At 39.7% G+C, this 25,678-nt stretch overlaps 1 protein-coding gene across 5 annotated transcripts; it reads left to right on the forward strand.

Annotated features, from left to right (window-relative positions):
- On the forward strand, positions 1 to 25,005 carry SERBP1 (SERPINE1 mRNA binding protein 1). Of its 5 annotated transcripts, none has more exons than XM_027825879.3 (10): positions 2 to 508; positions 5,255 to 5,408; positions 6,327 to 6,473; positions 6,595 to 6,690; positions 7,975 to 8,049; positions 15,551 to 15,728; positions 19,454 to 19,501; positions 21,485 to 21,658; positions 23,051 to 23,089; positions 24,605 to 25,005. In XM_027825879.3, exons 1-10 carry the CDS (start codon positions 118 to 120, stop codon positions 24,659 to 24,661), a joined length of 1,359 nt encoding a protein of 452 aa, XP_027681680.2. In that variant the 5' UTR covers positions 2 to 117; the 3' UTR covers positions 24,662 to 25,005. The 5 variants fall into 5 exon arrangements, with proteins under 5 accessions (XP_037763280.1, XP_037763282.1, XP_037763281.1 ...); XM_027825880.3 differs by having other exon boundaries at positions 3 to 508; positions 6,619 to 6,690; XM_037907352.2 differs by lacking the exon at positions 23,051 to 23,089 and having other exon boundaries at positions 1 to 508.
- The last annotated feature ends 673 nt before the right edge of the window (positions 25,006 to 25,678 follow it).

Raw genomic sequence — 25,678 nt, forward strand, 5'->3', positions numbered from 1 at the left:
TCCTGGCGCCGGAAGAGAAGCGGGTCTCTTTGGGGCCGGCCATCTTGTGGGGTATCGCGAGCAGGGGGCTGGGGCCTGGGCAGCATCGGAGGAGGATCCCGCCGAGAGGGGCCCATCATGCCCGGACACCTGCAAGAAGGGTTCGGCTGCGTCGTCACCAACCGCTTCGACCAGCTCTTTGACGACGAGTCGGACCCCTTCGAGGTGCTGCGGGCGGCCGAGAGCCGGAGGAAGGAGAGCGGCGGCGGCGGGAGCCAAGGGGGCGGCGGCGGCGGGCCCCGTAGCGGGCAGGCGGCTCAGGCCAACTCCTCTGGCGGGGTCGGCAGCGGGGGCTCGGGCCAGGCTGGGGGAGGCGGCGGCGGCAGCAGCAGCGCGGCCAAGCAGCTGCGCAGGGAGTCCCAGAAAGAGCGCAAGAACCCGCTGCCCCCCTTCGCTGCCGCGCCCGGGGGCGCCGGCGACCGCAGGGAGGAGGGCAGCGGGCAGCCCGCCGCGCCGCTGAGGAAGGAAGGTGAGCGGGGACGACGGGCGGGGAGGCGGCCCATGCGGCCCGCGCACAGTACGCCAGGGCGGCGGGAGTTTGAGACGCCAGACATGCGGTCGCGCTCCCTGCCCTGGTGTGGGGCCCTGGAGGGTCTGGGCTCAAGCCCCCGCCGGTTTCCCTTGGGGAGGGAGGCTGCACAGCCGAGCAGGGTTCAGACTCTTTAAGCCCCCTTGGGCCTGCAGAGAAGCGGCGCATCCCCCTCCTGGCCTGGTGAGGGAGAGCTGCCGCCCCTGGGTGACAGCCCGTCCCCTCCACACGCGGCCTGGCAGCGCAGGCTGAACTTCGTGAAAGCCCCAGGTGGGCCAGCTCCTGCTAGATCCCCTCAGAGACACCACCTGCTCCTTGGGGTGGCGGGGTGGAGTAGTCGCAGGCCGGGGCCGCTGCTTCTCTACCCACGTGGGGGGAAGCGAGGCCTGTCGCACACGCTTGTTGGGAAAGAAGGGGCTGCATCCAAGTGGGGGCGAAGGGGTGGGCGGAAGGGGTTTTAACAGTGTTAGTGGCCGGGGATGGGTGGAGGAGGCTCGGGATGACCCAATTATGCAGGGTTAGGAAGGAGGATTTAGTAAGGTCTGCTGGTGCTTGTATGTTACCCAGTACTGTGGCCCCGGAGCATTGCACCGACAGACTTGTGGAGGCTGGATGACCCTGCTGACGATAAGAGTCTGGGTGGGATGGCAGCCCGCGTGTGAGGGCGAAAAACTGTCCGCAGACTCTGTTTTTCCAATGGGAGTTGCATCACTTTTTAAAGCACGGTAGCCGCATGTTCGTGTTAGTGCAGCTGTGCTAATTATACCTGAGCCACGTGCGTTTTCAGTGTGTTGTCGATCCCTTTTCCTTAACGCAGTAGCCGAAGCTATCTGCCGCCACCTTCCACCGCCTGGGAAGCTCAAAATGGAGCCGTTTAATTTGTGGTGCATTTGATGTCTTTATTTTTGTATGTTTGGACCCAGTTATGATAAAATTTTCATTGTTGAAGTGGGGTACTCACCGATCTGGCAAGAGAGGCATGAGTACGGAAACATATTTGGGAATATGAATTAGAGACTGATTAATAATCGGCTGTTAAGCCTAAAGTGCATCTCTAAGGACATGGCCCATTTAATAGTTTCATTCTGAAATACTGTTGGTTTACTAAGGATAATTTGGATTGAGATTAGTAATAAAAGTACATTGTCTTTCAGATACATTATTACTGAAGTTACACTCATATATAAATGTTTGGTAAACATTTTTATGGACTGTAACAAAGTTTAATTTATGATTAACTGAAGGAATACGAAAATATAGTGACATTAAAATTAATGTCTTTGATTTACTTTTTTATGGGTTGATCCTGCAAAAATTATACTTAATTTTAAGCATGTGTATAGTTCATTGGCAGATAATGTGGCACACTAGATCTCGAAGCACTTTAAGGAGAAAATCAGTATCATTTTCCCTGTTTTACAGATGTCGAAACTGAGGCATAGGGAGGGAAGATACTTGTCAAAGGTCCCCTAGCAGGACAGTGATAGAGGGCTTTTTATGTACATAAACTTCGGCACATGCATGATTGAAAGATTGTGGCCTAAATTTGTAATGCTCATCATAATTTTTGAGTGCATTGAAAGTGCTTGGTAATATTTGGATAAAGAACTATTTGGCAAACTAATAAGATAATTATTACTTAACCAACACTAAATGATCTCTTAAAAATCTTACTCCCCAGAAGAGTAGAAATAATTACAGTACTAAAGATTAACACATTGCATTTCTTTTAAAGAAAAAATACATTGCAGTATTGTCTCCGGGTGCTTTTTTTGAACTTTGGTAAGAGCGAAATTATCTTTAACAAAATATGTCACTTTAACCAAGGAAATACTAAGTAAAGCATTTTTTGTGAAGGACAAATAGGAAATAAAAATCAAAAATGTGTGTTGTCCATAGGCACAGTAATGTAAATCTTGCGCATCAAAGTCTGGTAGTTGGATTTTTTTTCTGAGCACTGGAATAAAAGGTTCAGAAAATACCAGCTGACATTTATTAACCTGGTAGCTTTTTTGAAAGACCAGGTATCATAAACTTGCTCTGTCTTCCCTCATGAAATAGATTTTTAAATGTGGGTAATATTCCTGAATAAAGCTACAGAACAGTAAGATTTTGACCCTTAAGACAACTAACATATTATAAGGGCCTGACTTACTTTTGTTTCTTCCTGACCAACATGGGTGTCTACCAGTTCTAAAAATTGTCTCAAAAAATGAACAGTATCTATATGGAAAGAAATAACTCAGTATTTTGGGGATTTATAGTAGAAATCTATTAGACAAGGGCAAATCCATTCACTGGAATAATAAAGGTAGAGGGAGTTTTAAACTTGGCATATTGTATTAAGGGAAAATTCACTCGTAAGCATGCCTGATTTTCTATAGAACACAATTGTTTTATTTCACTTTTAACGACATGCTTAATTTTATATTCCAAGTAAATTTGTATATTGGTACATGTGTAAATACAATCGCCAGTGATGAATAGTCATGACATTGTCTAAACTGCATCCCCAATATATTAGTCTCAAAATATAAGAGCTGATGAACTGCACCTTCAGGAACTCATAAAAAAGGCTGCTAGAAATGAGAATTTTTGTGGTGAAAGCACCGGACTTGTACTTTTGAGATCTAAATTAAATTCCAGGTTCTGCCGCATATGTCCTGTACGGCCTGAGGCTAGTCACTTAATTTCTCTTACAGATGCACAGGTGAAGGGAAAATTGAGCTAATACTTCTTTTCCTCCAAAGAATTTTATTAGAGTAAATCTCTGTGAGTTTAACTTCTATCTTTTCATATGGAAAAGGATTATTTATCAAGAGTTTTGGGTCTTGAAAACATGTTTGTAGGGTAAGCAAGTTATTGTTCATTTGTGTGTGTTTGGCTTGGATATCATTACAAATGTGCTAGTTCTTATATCTCCACCCAAATATGGCATTGCTTGTTCTTTAGGCGTTTGTTCAGCTGGCTTATAAAGATTGAAATTTGGCAGTTTTAAATGTTGGGATCAAAGACAACATGGCCTGACTCTTGTAGGCTCTTATTCATAAAACAGTACAGTAGGTTAATGGGGAATATGACTGTTTTCATAGCTGAATTGTAGTTTTAAAAAAAAGTTTAAAACATGACAGTTTCTGTGGTTGTGTTGCTTTTTTCTAATGCTGATATACATTGTTTTCCTGCTTGTTTTGATTTTATGTTAAAGCAGCTGATGTCTCATGAAAATGTGTTGTTTTTAAAAAAAACCAGCTTTTGTATATTTTTAGCATTCTGAACTTTGCAATACAATACAAAAGAAATTTTCGTAAAAGCAGGGTCGCTTCTTCCTTGAGTTCTTTTGTCCCTTCTGATCATAACTTATGAAGTCATAATGGTCTTTTTGACATAATCTAATTTTGAAGATATCAATTAATTTCTTTCCACATGAGGAGCGAACAGCATGAGGATATTAATACCAATAAACAAAGGTCCCTTTTTCATGAAAATAACCTTAGTAGCATAAAACAGGGAAATGAAATATCTAAAATTCTCTAACTAGAATGTGTTTAGGAGAGAATCCTAGAAATCAGGGTGTTTCTGTTGCTTTGAAATGATGTGGTTTGTTATGGAAGATAATGGCAGAGTGGAAAACAAGCTTAAAACAAATTTGTTCTGGTGACCTGACTGTTTTCATTCTAAAGAGCAGTAAGCTAACTTTTTCTAAAAGAACAGTACCATACAATTGTCTATTTGAGTCCTCCAGACATCCCACAGTGAAAAACTGGTAATGGCCCTTTAAAAGTGACCTGCAAATGGGAGTGGGGAAAGTGAGCTCCTGCAGGAAGAAAATAAACTTACAGCTGGTGGCACAAAGTGTTCCTAAAGCTTATAAAAGTTTGGGTGAATCTTTCGCTGTCACAGAGCCAGAATAGTTCTACACCATTTGGTGGGCAGAGGGAAAAGTTTATCCGGTGCATATCACAGTGGGGTCTCTGTCTATGACTAGGGCTCCTAGGCACCACAGTAATACAAATAACAAACAATAATATCTGGGGTAGGAGGATGCTTGGTTAGAGCACATGGGGCCCTGGCAATTGCCAGCCACTTTACTCGTTCCTAGGATGAGTGAGGATGCAGCAGAAATGTGATGTGAAGGCACTTTCATTCATCCACATCTCAGAGCAGAGCTCCAGTGCATCTGATGCAGATGCTAACTTACTTTCTCTAATGTGCACCAAAGCAGTGAGACATCTGAAGCACAGTTGCCAACTTTCACGTGGTGAATAAGCACCCTGACTTTCACAATAAGCCAAAAATCAAGCTAATCCCATTTCAAAACAAGCCAATCCGTAAGAACCCCAACACTCCATGTGACTAGATCCCCTGGGCGTGCAGTCTGGGACTGGTGGGCCTGCTGTACACTGCTTCCCTTGCCGCCCCCCTTTGCCCCTACTTGCCAGGAGCCAATTGGTTTTTGGTTTTTTTTTTTTTTGGTTTTTTTTAAAAAAGGGAACAAGCTGCTACATCGTGGTAGTAAAAGGACAAAACATTACTTGCAAAAGGAAATCCTCCCAAACCTCTGGCCATCAGGAGATTGGAAGTAAAACCTAAATGTCAGTTCTGTATTGTGTTTTGCTTTTGTGCTGGTAGAGTCACAATTTCTTGGTTGCTCAATAATTTGCTGATGCAGATTGTCTACTATTTTAGGTATAAGACGAATTGGCAGACGGCCTGATCAGCAGCAGCCTCAGGGTGAAGGCAAGCCTATTGAGAGGAGACAAGAGAGACGACCGCCTCGTGAACGCCGATTTGATAAACCTGCTGAAGAGAAGGGTGAAGGAGGGGAATTTTCTGTGGAGAAGTAAGACTTTTTCATCTTGCAAACAATCTTTGTGGTGATTTGGGTCAGTACTCTTATTTCCATCTACTGGTATACAAAATTAATAAAATCTTTGAGCTGATTGGATTAGAACATTGGTATCTTAATTTTGTTAACTTCATCAGAAAAGATGTGTAATCATGCAAAGTAGAATAACTATCTTTATCATTATTGCATGACTTTGTTTATATACTTGACTCAAATTAGTGTGGACCCAACGTCTAGTGTAAACAGATAGTTGAACTGATTTAACTAAAGATGTGTTTTTTTGAACTTGTGCAGAACTCTGTCCGGACGCTGTTACAGGTCTAAATCAGTTTAGCTTCTGTCATTCAGTTTATAGTCAAAAGCTAAACTTATGGATCAAGTTTTAAGCCGGTATAGGTATGTCCATACAGGGGATTCTGTCAGTTTAATTAGAGGTTTTCAAACTGATTTTAGTTAGACCAATGCAATTTGTGTGTAGACAAAGCCTAAGTTTTATGTGAATTCCAGAATTGTGAGTTTTAAATACAGTGCTACCAGGTATTATAATTTTTAAGCAATTGTGCCACAATGAAAATATAAAGAAATAAGCTAAGGGGAGAAAGGCCATTATTAAAGAGAAAATGTGGTGCTTGTGATATTTGTTGTATTACTTGCAATAATATGTTGATTACTAGATGAAATAAGGTAAGCAGTTGACTTTTTAAAGCATTGTTTCAAGATTTTAGAACTCAGGCAGCATTTAAAGTGCTATTTTTTTCAGATAGTAATTAGATGGTAGTATTCCTAAATGGATGTTTATATTTGACGAACAATATACAGCATAGAGTTTAAAAACAAATATATTGAAAGGCTCTGTGAGCTGTGCTTTACATTTTGGAAATGTAATATTTAATGGCCTCTGTTCTGTGATAGACCCATTATTGACCGACTTATACGTGGTCGTGGTGGTCCAGGCGGAAGAGGTGGACGTGGTGGTCGTGGACGTGGAATGGGCAGAGGAGATGGCTTTGACTCCCGTGGCAAGCGTGAATTTGACAGGCATAGTGGAAGTGATAGATCGTAAGTCTTAAATTTAAACTCCTCCTATTGTGTTTTTCACTAGCCTTTAATAGAATACAATTCTTAATTTGCCTTTGAATTTCTGTATCCAGACACTATTATGTTAACTCAGTTTTGTTAGTTCTCTCTCACATTCCCATTTCAGTGGCCTAAAGCATGAGGATAAACGTGGTGGCAGTGGATCACACAACTGGGGAACCGTCAAAGATGAGCTAACGTTAGTAATTTGTAATTTCTTGAAATTTTTAAAATTAGAAAAGTTTAAACAGGTCCCCCTGTTTCCACTGTTTATAAAATATAAAAAATGTACTTGCCTTTCTGGAATATGTATTTTTTTGTGGGACTTTTTAAGTCTCCAGTGTTAGTGGAAACAGCATTAGTTTGTTTTCTTAAACTCAGTTTTGAAACCTTATTAACACTTGCCAAGCAAAAAGTTACCTAATAGCTTGCTGGTAACATTTGAGGTTACTTGGACTTTGACTCTGAGTTTAAACTGATGTTTTTCTGTTGCACGTTTTGAAAAACTGTGATTGTCACTTTGCATCATTTTACATCTACACTTTCTCAAGGGCTTCATTGTCTTTCTAGTCCTCAATTTAATGCCTGGGTCAGTTTTACGTTTGAGGAGGAGGCAGGACACTTGAAGTATTGGGGATTGATACTAAGAGCGATACAAATCTTGGGGAAAACTGCCCAGAAAATTGCAGCAAATGGCCTTCTTAAATCTATAAAGAGACTCACGTTTTTCATGAAATAGTGAGAAAAGTTCAACTTCATGACCAAGGCTCTGTGTTTCACACAGATTCCGTGACCTCTGTGACTTCTGCAGCGGTTGGCCCGGGGGCTGCCTGAGCAGTGCAGGCAGCCTCTGGGCCAGGTGGGCCAGCTGCTGCTGAGGCAGTCTCGGGCCCCCCGTTCCCCAGCAGCAGGAGTTTGGGGGTGTGTGGGGTCTCAGGGCTGGGGATTGGGGTGGGGGGCAGTGCTTACCCGGGGCGGGGGGGGCGGCGCTTCCCAGACGGGCGACAGCAACTCCCTTCGCTCAGGTCCTGCAGTCACTGGCCACGGCTCCCAGCCAATAGGAGCTGCAGAATCGGGGCTTGGGGCGGAGTGGAGGCAGCAGGTGGAGCTAGGAGCTGGGGTCCCTGCTTCCCAGAAGCAGGATAGGGGGGAATCAGCACCCTTTCCCCCACCCTCTCCCGAGCACCCAGGCTGTGACCCGCGGTGCCCCCAGGGCCGCCATCCCGAGTTGCACACCACCACACCCCCTCCCCCCCCCCCAACAAAGTTTTACTGAGGGGTATATAGTAAAAGTCATGGACAAGTCCCAGGCCATGAATTTTTGTTTATTGCCCGTGACCTGTCCATGACTTACTAAAAATACCTGTGACTAAAGTGTAGCCTTACTCATGACAGTTAAGTGAATCTGAGTTAGAGATTCAGTAACATCTTAGTAGTTTTAAACAGTTAGGTGCTGGTTTGGAGAAAAATCTCTTAATTGCAGTGATTTGGATCAGTCAAACGTGACCGAGGAAACACCAGAAGGAGAGGAACATCCACCTGCTGATTCTGAGAATAAGTGAGTACTCTTCTTTTTACAACTTTCTTCAATTGCTTCACATACCATTTTTGAACTACACCTCTACCCCAATATAATGCAGTCCGATACAACGCAAATTCGGATATAACGTGGTAAAGCAGCGCTTTGGGGAGCGGGGCTGCTTTACCTCGGTATATCCGAATTTGTGTTACCGCAAGCGGTTCCTCTGCGCCCCTCCCCCCCACTTGCTGTGGCCCCCCCCCGCACCAGCTCACCTCCGCTCCTCCTCACCTGAGTGTGCCACCGTCACTCTGCTTCTTCCCCTCCCTCTTCCCCCAGCTTGCCGCGAATCAGCTGTTTGGCACGGCAAGCCTGGGAGGGAGGGGGGAGAAGCGGAGCGGCGGTGGCGCACTCAGGGGAGGAGGCGGAGGCGAGCTGGGGCAGGGAGCAGTTTCTCTCCCTACCCCAATATAACGCAGTCTCACCTATAAGACAGTAAGATTTTTTTGTTCCCGAGGACCGTGTTATATCGGGATAGAGGTGTATTTTACGCTTTAGTTTCTTGGTTTCTTTGGCCGTGGTGCCATTGGCATGAGCTGTTACCTGTGGGACCACTGGTATTTCTTCCACAGATATGTAAATGGTCATAGTACTGTTGAAAGACTGGGGAGAAGAGAGGCATGTTCTAAACTATCTTTATTTCTAGATGGTTACATGTTATTGGTTCATCAACTGCTAGGCCGCCTTTAGATTTATTTTGCTAGTAATCAGTTAAATGATAGTTTTAATATGCTTCCAAAATAAGATCTTCAAATCAAAACAGAAAAACTTGAAAGCTACCCAGCCAGATCTGAGCGGAGTAACTATGCAGGAGGAGATAGTTGGTAGGCAGCACGTTTTTACTTCTGGGTTTCCAAAGTAGTTGTATTGATGATGGCCAAACTTTTGAGGAAAATATTGCATGTCTCCCCAGTTCTGTTGTTGTGTGTTTGTATGATTTGCAGATTAACTTGACTACTTTTAATTTAATTTAACTTGACCCTCAAAGAAAGAGGGAACCAGAGAATTGGGAATCAGTGATTTTAACACCTGTTGGATTGGTTAAAATAAAAGCAAGTGGCTATAGGAAACAAGATAATCAGTAGTGGGACATGGGGTTCATGAAAACGTAATGTGAAACTTTGATAAGGTGATAAATGTAGCAGATGAATGAAATGTAGTTTGTCAATTTTAGTATGGCATGTGATACGGTTTCATGTGACAATGTCAAAAGAAAATGACAACTGGATTAGAGGGCATCTCAGAGTATACATTATTCTAAGAAAATTCTAATAAGGGACGTAGTACCAGTCAGTTTTCTCATTAATGACTTTGTGAATAGTCATAAAGAGGAGGGCAAAGTTATTGTTCAGTGAGGGAAATTAGATAAGAACGTGAGAATCGTCAGACCAAAGGTCCATCTAGCCCAGTATCCTGTCTTCTGATAGTGGTCAGGTGCCCCAGAGTGAATGAACAGAACAGGTTCTCATCAAGTGATCCATTCCTTGTCCCCCATGATCCATTCCTTGTCCTTGTCCATTCCTAGATTGAATATTAAAGGCCAGTTTTTGCCCCTCCAAGGCTGTGGAAGACTGGTACAGCAGAAGTGCAGTTTGCCCCATGTCCCATGCATCTCTGTTGTGGTGAAGATCCCCACCTTCTAGTGTGTAGGTGAGCAGAAGTGGGGTCAGTGGATCCACCAGCAGATTTCCCGTGCACTAGGGTTGGTGGGGAAGTGCTCAGGATGCGGAACATCTTGATTGGTCCTCCAGAGCCTGAGGCAAGTGTATGTGATGCATTTTCAGGGATTTCTGGCTCAGTCTAACCACTTGCTGCACGCTGGTGTTTGAGATTTGGCCCCTAAAACAACAAACAGTAACACAAAAATCTGCTGTGGAAGGGAGACTTACTCAAGGTTAGAGTAGGGATCCACTCAACAGGGAGGGTTTACAGATATACTCAATTCTGCTGCACTGTGGAAAATGTGGTTATGATGCACTAGATTCCCACTACCCAAAATGATAAATCAGTTCTTAATATAAAAATGTTCTTTAAAACAGATTATCTCCGAAACACTTGATGTGAAGTTGGGTGGATGAATGAATGAAACTGTATGCTTGAATGTTAACATTTTGTTCTTTACCCAAATGTAGCTCCTGACATCACCCAAAATGCCCAACTAGTAAGAACAGGGTTTTTTGTTTTTTTTTTTAATCAGCTTTGAGAGCAGTAGTATGATAAATATATTACTGATTAGATTATTTAAAATAATTACATTGACATAATTGAAGTTTTGGAACGGAGTCCATTACTACTTGTTACAGCTGTTTAGACAGTTTGGTTCATGTTGAAAATCATTTTTAAAGTGTGAATCACATGGAAGTCTTGCATTTGCCTCCCAGAAGTGCATTCAATATATACTTTATAGGAAAACAATTGTTAAATTAAAACCACTAATTTCTGTAGCCGTAATGTTAAGCATATTTTGCTGGACATGTTAGAAGCTTACAGTTTGTCATTATTAAAGCTTGTGTTAAAAATCAAGTGTTTCAAACCAAAACAGACTAATGTTACTAATATTAAATATGTTTAATAGTTGATCAAACAATTTTTTGCTTCTCCTGGAAGTTATTGGAGTAATATCCTATTCCAGCATGCATCTGAGTAGCATACTAGTGTGAATCTCAGGTGAGCTGCATTTAATGAAAATCAGGTTTCCCCTGCAGCATGGAGTAGCTTAGGTACCTTTGAAGCAGATCTGGAGTATAGAATGCTAAAGTAGGAGAAAGAAGTCTAGTCATTTTTATTTTGGTCAAGTTCAGGTAAAAGATGGGTGGGATAGAAAATAAGAAAGGAAGTTTGCAAGCTCACACACTGCTGTACATCTTCAAAGAGCAGTACGTAAGTTTATTAGTGTTCTTATTGAATTAGGATGTGTTTATATTGAACCATGGGGTGGTTTACATAGAATTTCACCGTAAATTGGAATAGCAATTTGTAATCTGTTTAAATAGCATGTAGGACACTTTCCGTTAGTAAAATATGCAGAATGCCAACAGAAGGGATGTCCTTAGCCAAATAGGGACAAATAGGTAGAAGGTAACTTGGACACGGGGCACTGGTCAGTAAAGTTAACTGTGGATGTGTTAGTCTACATAAGCTTCATGGACCAGATGGAAGGGAAATTATCCATTGGGAAGCTGCCCCCACCACCTGAGACAGCATAGAAAGTAGCATGGAAACTGGAAATTATGCAAAGAAGATAAGAGGTGGTTGGTCAAACAGGCTTGAGTGCGAGCATAAGAGATGTCTGTCTGGATGAAAATGGAAATGATGTGGGTAAGTGGGTACTGATGTTGTGTTCACATGTAAATGGGGCTTCTGTTTGTACAGATCCTTTTATATATCTTGGAGTTTACACTGAACTCATTTTATTTACGTTAGATTTATTTTAAATGTTTATTCAACACTCTGGAAGCATGATCATACATTTCAACATTTTTTTCCTTAAAAATGTTCTTTAAACGATCAAATTAAAATTATTTACCCCTTGTTAGTGAGACAGGTTTATAGATTAACAGAAAGCTCTCTGAGGTTTTTAAAATTTTATAATGAGGTATTTGGTAAACTTCTTGTTGGAAATGGAGATGAGGGAGGGAAAACTATAAACAAATCCAAACTACTTTGCCACTAATTTTTTTTTTATTATTTCTTTCGTTGTAAGTAAAGACTTTTGAATTCAGTTTTCTCCTGATTGATCTCATATTGAAGCCACTATGGCCATATGATATTAAGGAATTGATTGCCACAACTGATGACTTCAGGGTGGCATGAACTAACAGGAGAGGAATATACTTGAATTGAGAAAACCCTGGTTTGAGCGCTAATAACTTATAAAGTCCTTCTTTAGGCACATCATGACCTACTGGTATTTGTTAGAAAGGGCCAGTGCAGTGACTTACTGTAGCTTTTTGTATTGATAGAGAATTTTCCAGTGCTGGAGAAAGAGACAAATCTCCTGGATGTGTATTTGATTTATGAGGCGTAAAGCTGTCTGATTCAATGGCAGCATGTATTCCATCCAAAAAACCTACACTAAAAGAACATTAAGGTTGCAAAATCAAGTACTCAAAATTAGAAAATGCCAGAATTAAGGGTGCCTGTGGAACCTTAATTTGGCGCTCTTGTGTGTATGCATTGTGAAACAGTCCTTAACTACAAGAGCACATGACCCTTGCTTCATGCACAGGTCTGTGCCCTGGGGGGTGAATCAGGGTTTTGTAGTTGTCTGTAGGGACCCCGACCTCGTTTGTAGTGGAAGTTGGAAGATGTACAGTGAATGAGGCAGGGAATTGCAGGTAGAGAAAGAATGTGGTTAATATAGTTGAAAGCCACCCTTGAAAGTTGGATTCTATCCCTGCCTCTGCCAGAGAGGAGTTATAGGATTCTGGGAAAGTCATGTAAACAAAAATTTTCATAGGTAGTTCTAGGTTTCTCATTTTCTGGTTACCCTGTGAGACATCCAGGGTCTGAGTTGCAGCGGTTGGGAGCGCTCAGAACTGCAACTGTTGTAAATGGGGGCTCTCGTTTGAATGTATAAAGTGCTATAAAAAGCTAAGTAATATGAAAAAACAGGCCCTAAATGTAAATGAGGTACTACAGCAGACCCTCGCTAGAGTGCGGATTCGCATATAGCGCGGTTGCGGCGCTGTATCCCAAATTTAATTTTGGCTTTAAATCTCTGTCTCAGTGGATATGATGCTACTTCGCTTCACATGCGTGTTATGAATCATTTTACCTTCATGTTTGTAAACCAGTATATTGTCATAAGCGCTATAGAAAGGGCCCAGAAGAAATTAATGATACTGTTTTCAGCACGGGTTTGGATGAAGATAAAAAGAAATATTGAATAGCTTCCTTGTTAGTGAGTGCTGTCCATCCTGTGTTGAATGAGGCTGGGTCATATGGGGGAAAATAATATGTGATCATGTAATTAAAGACAAGATCATAATGCATATGTACCAGAGGGGCTAATGCTGTACAAGCAAACTTAATTTTGGAATTTCCTAACTTTTGAGTGCTTGACTTAGCAATGTTAATGTTCTTTTAACATGATTTCTGGATGCAATTTCCTAAGGTTTTTTATTTTTTTTTTAAAGCTTAAAACTTGAAATTAAAAAATCACTTGGAACTATATTGACAACCCTGCCCAGGGGTCATCAGCAGGTTGGGATCTTTAAATTCACAGTAGTCCTCTACTGCTTGAGCTAATAGAGTAACTGTGGTAACAGAAGAAGGTTGTGTATCTGTGTGTACCTGCCATTAGAAGGAGATGGGGAGACACTTTGCTAATGGGTTTCACAGCTGTTTGCTAGACAGTAACAGAAAGTTCACTCAGGAATCATGAAATCAATTCTAGGTTCTCTAAAGGCACATCTACACTACAAAGTTAAGTAGACCTATGTTAGGTCTACTTACAGCACAGCAGTAATTACTGCGGTTTTTCATGTCCACACTGCTGTCCTTCTGTGGGTGCTGTGTCTCCTCACTAGGAGGGCTTGCACTGACTGAAGGGGGCGGTGTGGGGGGCTGAGAGCCCGGGCTCTCAGCTTGGCACCTCGGTCAAGCCGGAAGCTTGGCTGCTACCCAGGTTCTCAACTCCCCAGGGAGCTCCCAGTTGGAGGTCGGGTACTACCGGGGCTCTCCGCTCCCCACTCCATGCGGCAGACAGTATACAGATGCTGCGTCACCCAAACTACATCAACCTAAGCTGTATGCCTCTTGTTGAGGTGGATTTACTAGGTTGGTGTAGCAGGCAAGTTACTGTGGCAGGAGGAACACTGTAGTGTGTACGTTTACATAGTTAAGTTGATGTAAGCATGTCCTAAGAGAATGTGCTTTAGTGGTTACAGACCCTTTTGCCCTTGATCCCTGCCACTTCTGCTCCTGTCCCCTCTGCCGCTACTCCTTGTTGCCTCTAATCTTCTTCCCCATGCTTTTTTCCTGTCTGCCCAGCATCACTTCCTCTATCATCCTCTTCTGCATTTGAGTTTCTTCATTTTCCATCCATGCTCCATGGGCACCAGGAGCGGGTAGTATTGAGGGTGCAAGACAGGCATTCCTGTTTTTATATCCAGTGCCCCTAGGGATAGCACATGCAGTCTGATCTCAGGAGCTGTGCTGTGCTGAGGAAATGGAGCATGCTGAGTGCATACAGAGTGTTTGGAGAATTTAGCTGCCAAACTGTAACAAGTCTCTGCTGAACATGTGCAAACTGAGATATTTTTGGAGGCTTATCTTTCTACATCTGTGCAAATTTTCACAGAGATGGCAAAAGGCACATTCCTGAAACCTGGGTCATCCTCCTCGCCAAATTTCAGATCCTTCCTCCAAAGCATGGAATAGTAGAGCTTCTCAGCAGAGTAGCTGAAAACAATTTTTTTAACATGTCCAAACATATTTTTCAATAACCATGTTCTTTGAAACAGCTGAACCATTTCAGCTGAGTACTTAAGTCTGAGTCTTCATTTAACATAGAAAAAATACCTTTCCATTATCACACCAAAAATTAAGATTACTAAATAACAAGCAACTTTCTCATTTAGTTGATGCTTTTATAGTATCTTACATATGCCTGTGTATACCATTCTCCCAAAAAGTCCAATGAAATGTAAATACTGAATGTAAGCGGTATCATTTGCCCCATATAAACATACTAGGTGAAATAGGTAGAGTTTTAGTGTTCTCAGTATGGATAACTAGAGCACAATCTGTTACTGAACACAGTGATCGAGTATGTATTTAAGTTACAAAATAGTTTTTTTGGTTGGGATCAGAGACACTTAGTGAAACTGCAAAACTTAGGAATCAGATCTTAAGTTGTTTACAATTACTGTTTCAAGCCAGGTGAAACTATAACTGTGATCAGCTGGTGGAGGTGTAAACCATTTTGCGCATTTTAAGATGGGAAATTGAATGAAGAAACAAAATTATTAAAATACGTATTTGAAAAATTGCTAAGACTGAGAACAGCATGTGACAGTGTCCCTCACTTAATTTGCTTACCAGTCTTATTTTCATCATCTACTATGGGACATCTGAAAAACTGATTCCATGGCAAAAGATAAAAATCTCATTTGCAGTGAAAAATAACGTTAATGTGTATAGGGATACCTTGGGCCACCACTAACTTGAAACTGTTTACTGTGCTGTACTCCCATTTTGTTGTTCAGAGGCACCTTGCTCTGCTGTTGCTCAATGTTTATTGGTTGGTTGCGGTGGACATCCCATCTTACTTTTGAAAAGCAATACACCCTTTCTGTACGGCAGAGTTCTGAAGATTTTCTACTCTGTATCCTAATAATTACTACTAAATCTTTGACCTAATGAATTCCCATGTATTCTGACACTGATGCACTGTTTTTGGATTTGCTATGCATAGTTATTTAAAATATTAATGAATAGAAATTAAGTAATCATAATAAAAATGAATTTCATTCAGAGAGAATGAGGTGGAAGAGGTTAAGGAAGAAGGCCCAAAAGAAATGACCCTGGATGAATGGAAAGCTATTCAGAATAAGGATCGTGCAAAAGTTGAATTCAACATCCGTAAACCAAATGAGGGTGCTGATGGGCAATGGAAAAAAGGATTTGTTCTCCATAAGTCAAAGAGTGAGGAGGTAAAGTAAAACTTAATGGTATTCCAAAGTACCTAGATCTCATGCTGTTAAAATATATTTACTGTTTGACTTGCAGATTTTACTTCTTGACATGTGAAGATTATGGCAATAAAATTGCTGTTTAAAAGCAGGAGTAGGGTGGTTTGCTACTAAAATTTTTAAGCAGCATAAATAAAACAATGTTTAGTGCAGTCAGTTTCCGCTACTGGGCTGTCTCTTTTTAGCTTAGTGGGTATTATATTTTTATCCATAAAAGTAATGTGTTAAACTCTGGAGAGGTAATGCAGTTTTGATAGGTTCATAAGGAAGCTCTTTTTGAGCATTTAAAATAAAACCTTACCTTGTCAATATGTAAGTGCATTTAAACAAATTATATCTTAAACTTTGAAAGGCATTTGATCAAGTATCAAATAATACATTCAGTAATTTTTTATTGTTACTATCATGGCCAAAGGTCTCAGTCAGGATATGAGCTCGTTGTAGTAGGTTCTGTACAAACGTGTCTGAACATATGGGCCCTGTCTGAAACATCTTAAAATCTAATAGAACATCTAATTTCATAATGTTGGTATCTTGATGTTTTGCAGTATAACTGCATGACTACCTGGAGTGCCTGTAAAGAATATTAAATTCAAGAAACCACGGAGTACTTGCTATTTTTCTGTAATGTTTTATGAATCAGAAGCAGGGAAGTCCTTTGTTGTGAAGAATCACAGTATCCAGTTCCCACAATATCTAGTGGATTATTGGACCTTGCACACCGATTTTAGAAGCGTCACAGATGCAAATTCCTTTAAGTTTCAGGAGAGGAAGCAAATTCAAACTGCATCATTTTCTAATGCAGTCTAGCCAGTGGTTTAAAACAGCTGTTAAGGGTTTTTTTTTAGTTGGTCTTTGTTTTAAATATTAGCTTCAAAAAAGGATGAATGACCTGGTCTGTGACAAGCCAAGGATCTAGACTTTTGTTCCGTAGTTTGCACTGACTCCACTAAGCCAGTATATTGTCATTACTCTCCTTAGTTTTTCTAATTGGATAAATTGCTGCTCTCAACTTTTTACATCTGTCACTCTTGTTAAGTATACATACCTAGTTTATTTTTCATAGAATTTAAACTACATGTATGGATAGATGAGCACTCTAGCCCCAGTTCGTTGTCTATAAAATGAGGGTACTAATATTAGCCTCTTGTTGAAGAATACATTCTGAGACTAGGCAGTACTTGGATAATACTGTGATTGTGGCTATATAAGTGCTTAGATCTGTGCGCTGTTATACACTCAATACTTTCCATTTTAGTTAAACTAAAGAATATTTAAAATTTGTCAATAAAAACACTTGAATGTGTTTGGCATCAGTAGAAAATACAGGTTTTTATAATTTAGTTTAAATTTTACCTCACATTATAGAAAATAAATGAATTCACTCTTTTGAAAAGCCTTTTCTAATGACATCATTGGGAGTCCATATTTTATGGGGAAAATAAGTTGTAAGCTGGGGGGCAGTGACTATCTTTTTATTCTGTGTTTATACACAGCCTAGCACAGTGGGGTTCTGATCCATCAGTAGGGCTCCTAGATGCTACAGTAACACACAAAAAATAATTTCCTGGGTTAATTTGTTTCTGTAATAAGACCCAGCCTTGCTAGAAAGGCTAAGTGGTGAATGACCTGAGATTATACTAAGAAAAGCTGACTTCCAAGGCATATAGACCATCTAATCCCTTTAGAGCTAGTGGCAGAGAGAGAGAGAGAGAGAATTTTCCAATGATAGATTGATTTTTATTTACCTATATGTTTGTGCGTTAAGGCAATCTAATATGGTTTTGGAAGTTTAGCAGCTCTTGAAGTCATGCAGACAGGCTGGAATCTTTCTTTAAACCAGATTGGTTTGGTATCTGGCCAGGGAGACTTGAATTTTATTGTCTCCGCTAAAATATAAAATAAGGGTGAAATACTGCAGCAATACTGTAGTCATCTTAGCAGAACATGCAAAGGTACATACATACTATATCTTTTATCTTAATTAGTAACTATTTTGTTTTCTGGAGTTGCAGTTTTCAGTATTTAAAAATGTTTATGAAGACTCTCAGTATTTCAGCCCAACAAACATCTCTCCCCACCCATATTGATCTGTCGTTGAGTCAAAGAAGGGAGATAAATTTTTGTTAGCAAAATATAGAAGGGGAGCTTTTGATAACACAAAAGTCCAGAATAGCAGTTGCATGAGCTCTCTACCAACAGATTGAGGAGTACAATAATCCAAAAGTGGTCAAACAAAATCCAGAAATCGATTATTTCCTGCTATTTCCATTCTTCCTTCTCTCATACCACCTGATCAACCATGAAAACTGATGATGTGATATGGAATAATTCACATTTAGGCCACTTGTGCAAACCTTGCTCTGGTCGATAGCAATCAAAACTTACCATGCAACAGTGGTTTGACTTATATATAGGTCTGAGGTTTCAGTCCAGGTCCTTCTGGACTGTTGTGGACAATACAGATGATCACAATGTGCCTCAATTGATAGTCTTAACAGAGTAATCAGGGATTGAATGGGCTTGGTGATGGAACAGTTTTCAGCTACGTTTTGAGGTAATTGGTGGGCAAGTGCCACCCCGAGCCTTTTTAAGGATAGAGGACTAAAGTGTCCAGTGTTCACCATCTGCCTTAAAGTTGTGAGAATTGTCCCCCATATCAACCTCAATTTTCTTTTTTGCTATTTCAAGGAGTTACAGCCAAGCATTTATCTAGCTGTTTTATCCTTTTCACGTTTTCCATGAAACAGTAAAAAACCAGTGGATGTCTAGTAAAATTCACTCAAGTGTTTCTCATTGTTAGATTTAAGATGAGATCTGTTGAATTTTGGGAATCTTGATCCAAATCCAGTAAAACCCTTTGCACATACACATTACATTGCATTGTGTGACATAAAACAAATCTCAGATGTTTCCCTTCAGATTTGCTTTACTGAGTCAAATACACAAATTCTGTTGACATAGCTGAAAAATCAAAATGTAAATGGCATTGTGAAAAGCATTTAAAGTTTCAGGTGTAAATAGTTTTACTGGTGAAAGACTTGCTTGCTGGAAAATCAGTCTATATCAGACATGTTTGCTATGCTTCCAAGCTTTCTTGCCTCTCCTAATTTTCATAGTGAGAGATGTAGTGTGGTGGGAGGTACCTGAAAAAGCTTTAAATTGTTTGTTGGAAAATACCTGATATCTTTGAAAATTCAGAAAATAGTAAGTCGTCTTTGAAAACTTTTTCTTTGGTTTTTTTATGACCCTTTGTGGGAAAAACACAAGATTTCTTACATTGAAGGCTTATATCGGCCTTACAGTTGGAACAGTGACACACAAATCCAAACTGTGTGTAGATTTTTTTTTACCGGATGAGCAATACTTTAACCTACCAACCTAGGTTCTTACACTGTACCACTCACTGTGGTGGCTGAGAACCTGAGATGTGAATTTGCATCTTGGTTTCCTCACAGGGTTTGCAGTTGTCGTATTTTAAATTTGATCGCTGTTGAATCAAGATACTTCACTCCATAAGTCGTCTTTGTGGGTACTTGTGTAGCCTTTTGTTGTTTCGTGTACTCAGTGGCATATGTATTCAGTGGTTTCACTTAACCTTAGTGCCTGGTATTTCTGTATGTAATGGGGTCTCATTTCTTCCTTTCGTTTTTATATCTTGGGTGTGGACACACAACTTACATCAGACGAAGGGGATGACAGAAATGCCGGGGAGTCCGCTGGAGTCAAATGAGGTACCTGATCCTTTATATCTGTAATTAAGGAGGTCACATCAAAACATAAATATCACTAATCAGCTAATCATTAGATGAAAACATTTATATGTAAGGAAATTAATAACAATAGAGTATATAAATATATGGTATACAACTCTTCTGTCCATGCCCGGTGCCTTGCTGTGTATCATGTATGACCGTTTCATAACTAGCATGTTTGCTTCCTAAGTGTCTACTTGTCTGCTTCTTTCATAAGTTCCTCTTACTTTTTTCATCCAATACCTTATACACAGAAGCCACTGCTCTGAGACAGCCCATAAAGTTCTTTTTCACAACCCACCTCAGGACCCAATTCTGCCGCGATGCCTACAGGAAACCATCAGCTGATAATGGCGAGATAGTGCCAGAGAGAATGGCTGATGTTTGTTCGTACTTAGAATAGCTTTCAAAATGAGGTGGAAACATCAAGCATATAGTGTGCCTGTGTAATCATATGTTCTTATTACTATTACCCTCATCCCTCTCCTGTTTTTTTACTCTTTTGTTAGTTTGTCTTAAATTAGATTGTAAGTTCTTTTGAGCAGGGACAATATCTTCAGATATGTTTGTATAGAGCCTAGCACAATGAAGCCTCCTTGATCCTCAGTGGGGCTTTTATGTGCTACCGCAGTTTACTAAAATAGATTCACTTTTTGATGTGTTATGCAGCCTGTGGTTGTTCAAGCCATAATGTGTATTTATTGCAATAGTTGAATCCCACCCAAAAAAAGCATAGTAGAAAATGATTAGTCTGAAGTTGACAAACATTTATTTTGTCAGCGAAAAAGGGGAGATTATGTTCTCTTTGAAATTAAATTAAATTATTTAATGTTAAGTATTGCTAACTGACAATTGCTGTTTATGGCTCTTTATTCTGATAAAATCTGTTTTTGAGTAAGCTAACTGTTTTATTAAAACTCATTCTTCTGGTGGGCCATTAAGTTTTCAGTTACAGTAAGCACATTTCAGGAAGCCAGCTCAAAAAAGATGCGTGTAAATGGCTTTTTAATGTTGATACAGTTTTCTTGACTTCTCACTGTTGTTTTTTTTTTTTTTTTTTTCGTTTTTTTTAATGATTAATTGTATTATGTATGTGTTTGTTAATAACACCCCCAACCTTACTGACTTGCCAATATATATTTTGGTACTGGAATTTAGGATTCCTCAACACAATAAATGGTGAATACCTGAGGGATCAACTAGCTCCAGAAGACTTTTTTTTTTTTTTTTTTTAAGTATATGCTAATATGGCACAAGGTTGGGGCTCTTGTGTAATTTTCACTATAGCTCATGATACCAATTTGTTCTTTATTTAAGCATGGTATGTTAGCTGCCATCATGGTTGCAGTATATTGTGCATACATCTCATCCATTGGCCATTGGGGCAGATGGATTGTATGGTGAATGAAGTATTATAAAACATTTTTTCCTGGCTTTAGATAGTACAGCGGGATATACAAATGGAGAAAGTTAAAAAGCAGTCATGTTAAATATGCAAAGGTTATTGACACTGAATGAATAACAATTGAAATATAGAACTAGCAGGAGTCCTGGAAGAGGACTTTTTATTGTTTTTAGTGAGAAAGATACGGATGTTAAATAAATTCTTTCAGTTCTGTTTTCAGAAAAGCTAAATCAGCTCTTGTTCCTTTAATGGAATACAAGAAAGATCTAGGAATAGCCCAGTGTGTTTCATTTAAAGTTCTTTTGGTAAATGTTTCCTTTGCTGTATGCTAGCTAGTATGTTAGTGGAGTTCCTGTATTATTCAAACAAAGTTGATATATTTCTCACAAGGAGAAGAACCTGCTGGTTTCTTGATCCTTAGACTCTGAACCTAGCATACTTTTGTACTACTTGCTTAAAGCTAAGCTTATAGATAAGTGATTGTAAGAGTAGGGCTTTAAATTGGAAAAAAAAAAAAAAAAATTAAGTGGTGGTGGATGCTCTCATTTTAATTTTAGGCTCATGCTGAAGACTCTGTAATGGATCATCACTTCCGTAAACCAGCAAATGATATTACGTCCCAGCTGGAGATCAATTTTGGAGACCTTGGTCGCCCCGGACGTGGTGGCAGAGGTGGTAGAGGTGGCCGGGGACGTGGTGGAAGGCCCGGGCGTGGAAGCAGAACTGACAAAGTAAGTAATCTGTGCTTAGATCCACAAATTATTTTCTTTTTAACAGTCTCTTTTCCGGCAAATTGGGTTAATAAATAAATAAAGCTTTTCCAGAAATCTTTGCCATTTTTAGAGAAGCCATTATTTTTACCATGAGAGTAGTTAACAAGTGTAACAGTTTACCAAGGGGTGTGGTGGTTTTCCATCACTGACAATTTTTAAATCAAGATTGGATGTTTTTCTAAAAAATATTTTCTAGGAATTATTTTTGGGAAGTTCTGTGGCCTGTGTTGTACGGGAGGCCAGACTAGATGATCACAGTCGTCCATTCTGGCCTTGGAATCCGTGATTTATGTGTATTCTTTTTATAGAGATCATTGTTTTAGTAGTCCATCCTTTTTCCTCCTGCTGGAGTGGAGAGAGAGCCTGTCACAGCTAGGAAACCATAATCAGCACTTCTATGGTACTTACACGCTAATTGTGCAGTTTATCCCTTTAAGTTTCAGGTAAACTAGCTTTCTACTAGAACTTAAGGATGCAACTTGGTAATGTTTTCATTATTGGCAAAATTGACTCTAAAATGTTAGTCTCTCTCTACAGGGATTCTTTCAGGTTTCATGACAGGTTACACAGTGCCTAGGAATGCTTTGTCATCTCTAATTGTCTATATTATCCCTGACACAAAACTCCCAGTTTATGGTTGCATTTTCTCCATTGACTCAGGCATGTTCCAGAAGATGTAAATTTTCCTCTAGAAAAGTATGTAAAGTTAGCAGACTGTAGAAATCGGGTCTTCATGTTTTCACCTAAAATACTTCTTAGTTCCCTCTACCTTTTCTTTTCCTTGGTAGACTTCTGTCATTACTGTTTTAGTAGTTTCTGTTTTCCTGGTTTCTGCAATAATTCTCTCTCACTAGAAAGCAAAAGCACCTAGGGCTTGTCTGCACTGGAAGAACAGTGTAACCCTAAAGCAAATCATCCCTACTATAGGTACAGTACGAGCAAGTTTAGTTGGTCATTTAACCAGTTTAAGTGCATCTGTGCTGGAGGTTTTCACCTTTAAATTTATTTAGTTGCAGCCCTGGTGCAGTTTTTCAAATGTAGGCTGGCTTGTAGTCACGCCTTATTCAAAATACCTTGCTCACTTGCACCACTCACAGAAATGTGGTTTTCTTTTCTCTTCTGCATTAGCTCATCTTGGATGTTTAGAGTTAGTAGTTGGGAAATGGTTCTACAAATGCAGTTGAATTGGGTTTTCTTTCCTTAGAAGCATGCCCAAAATCCAGGTATTTCTTGTTCTAACTTGGTACTCCAGTATGACATCTAGTTTCTTTGACTGTTTTTGTGATGGCATTCTTAAAGGCTTTCAGGTCTTGCAGCTATTTTGTGTTGACTTTGTGTGTTTCCTTCCAGTTGGTGAAGGAGTTTGACGTGATCCACACACCCAGTCAGGTTGGTGATTTACAATGATAGTGTTTTGTTTATTTTACCTTTGAATTAGGCTAGCCTATTGTGGAGACAATTGGTTTCTGCGTGGATTGGCTTTTATGGCTTATCTTTTAGTTTTGATGGAATGGAAAAAGGGGAGGGCTAGAGACCTGTCATAGCAGATCCTTGCCCTACTGATGTCCAGCAATGTATATGTGTGTATGGAATAGGGGACTACTTTCTTGCCTCAGTCTTATATTTGCTTTTTGGCATTTCTGTCCCCTCTGTTTGTTTGAAATTCCTTCTTGCTTGCAATTGCAGTTTGGATTTTTGGGTTGAGTAATAATAAATAAATGGTAACCTATACTGTAGTGCTATAACTAAACCTCTTTGCTCCTGGTGAATGAGTATGCCCCTTTCTCTTCTTCTCCCCACCTCCCGCACCCTTTCCATCCCCTTCAATATCAAGGGGTTAGAAGCCTCTTAATTCCTAATTTAGTCATTACATCCTTATTCAGGTTCAGCCTAGCAACCTTCTTCATAAAAGATGGTTGAAGATGTGCTTAAGGGACCATTTTTTTTATTATTAAAAGTTCAGCTTTAGATTGCCAATTGTTGCTTGGTGTATTTCAACTCTAGTATATGTTAGCACAGGTTTCCACTTGAACTCAGACTTGCATTTAACAGAATTCTGTTCCTGAAAAACTAATCTTTCTTAAAATTCTGTGAATTCCCAAGAAACTTATTTTTCCCAGTTCTATTGTATATCTCTGTATTGGCATGAATAGTTACATATTTTAAAGTGAAAAAATATTTATATTTTTATCTATGAATAAAAACTATACAATCAACAAAACAGTTGTGACCCATCCCTTCATGCCATGACAAGACTTAGAATTTGTGTCAATATATAGCCACATCACAGGTTGTCACTTTGTTTGTGTCTAAGGTTGTACTTCTAATAGAATGGGATCAGCCATCTGTAAGGTACTTCAGACACAGAGATAGTTGTTTTATACCTTTTGAAAAACACATGGCACTATGAGAGAGATGTTCTATAACTATAGTGAGTAGGTTGACCAGATGTCCCGATTTTATAGGACAGTCCCGATATTTGGGGCTTTTTCCTTATATAGTCTCCTGTTACCCCGCACCCTTTGTCCTGTTTTTTCACACTTGCTGTCTGGTCACACTAATAATGAGGCATGAACATGGTTAATAGATGCCCAGAATGGATAACTGAATAGTGGAGTAGCAGCAGTAAAATGTTAGTGAGAGATCTGACAGTACTTAGCCTAAGTCTCAGTGTGATTTACTGTGGAAAAAATCGTAGGAAATTTCAGTAATTTTATTTTGACTGTTTTATATACTACTTTAAAATGCCAAACAATGGGTTTTCAGCCACTTTTCTTAATTTTAAGCTTCCAACTTGCTAGACACAAGTGTATCATTATGCATAACATTAAAAAAGATGAAAAGTGTAAAGATTAAAAACTTTGCGGTTCTCCAGTTAATTTCTATAATATGTTTTTCTTTCAGTCAAGTGCTTCTGCTCCTGATGTAGATGACCCAGAGGCTTTCCCAGCTCTGTCCTAAACTGGATGTCATAAGCCAACTCTGCCCCCTCGCTGGGCCCTCCTCTACGAGGCTTGCATGCTTAAGGATCCTAAACAACTAAGAAATTTAAAAAATGAGACTGTCATTCATACCATTCACACCTAAAGACTGAATTTTATCTGTTTTGAAAATGAACTTCTCTCGCTACACAGAAGCAACAATATGGTAGTCAGTTTTGTATTTAGAAATGTAATGGTAGCAGGGATGTTTTCATAATTTTTTCAGAGATTATGCATTCTTCATGGATACTTTTTTGTATTGCTGCTTGAAAATATGCGTTTCCAAACTTGAAATATAGGTGTGAACAGTGTGTACCAGTTAAAGCTTTCACTTCATTTGTGTTTTTTAATTCGGGATTTTAGACGTTTTCCCCAAACTACAAACTGTTTTTTAAATATTGCACATTATTTCTGTTTCCTTTAGTACCTACTTAGCAGATTTTTATCAACCCATGGTCAGTTGGGATATGTAGAATTTAATTTGGCAAATTGTTAGTACCATGTGGAATACTATTCTGGAATAGTTTAATTTAGTTTTTAATACTTAATTTCAGACTTGGAAAAACAGTCATTTTTCATCTATCTTTGGTAGTTCGTTGTGTTTGCAGAATCTTTATACAAAGTTGATATCAAATACTTGAAAAATAGTCAAAGCACATTGGTTTATAGTCAAATACCTGCATATCGATCCAGCAGTGATGTGCAGATGATTGGTCTAAAAAGTTTTTTAAAATTATATTACACCTTTCACTCACCCTTTTTTCCTTTATTCCTTTCTCCTTTCAACAGAACTAGATACTTTATTGATAAAAGTTGTTTATCCTACTGAATATTATTCTTTGAGAAAGTATCCTCTAGACTGGGGTAATTCTTTTCTGTTCTACAGGACTGGGAGGTGGGAAAGAGAGCATCGTCTATTTCTAATACAGTCTATTTAAATTCCATTTGGAATATGGAATTTTGGCAGTGCAGTCTGTTTATATAAATACATCACTAT

Source organism: Chelonia mydas, chromosome 8 (genome assembly GCF_015237465.2).
Source record: "Chelonia mydas isolate rCheMyd1 chromosome 8, rCheMyd1.pri.v2, whole genome shotgun sequence".
Classification (NCBI taxonomy): Eukaryota; Metazoa; Chordata; order Testudines; family Cheloniidae; genus Chelonia; species Chelonia mydas.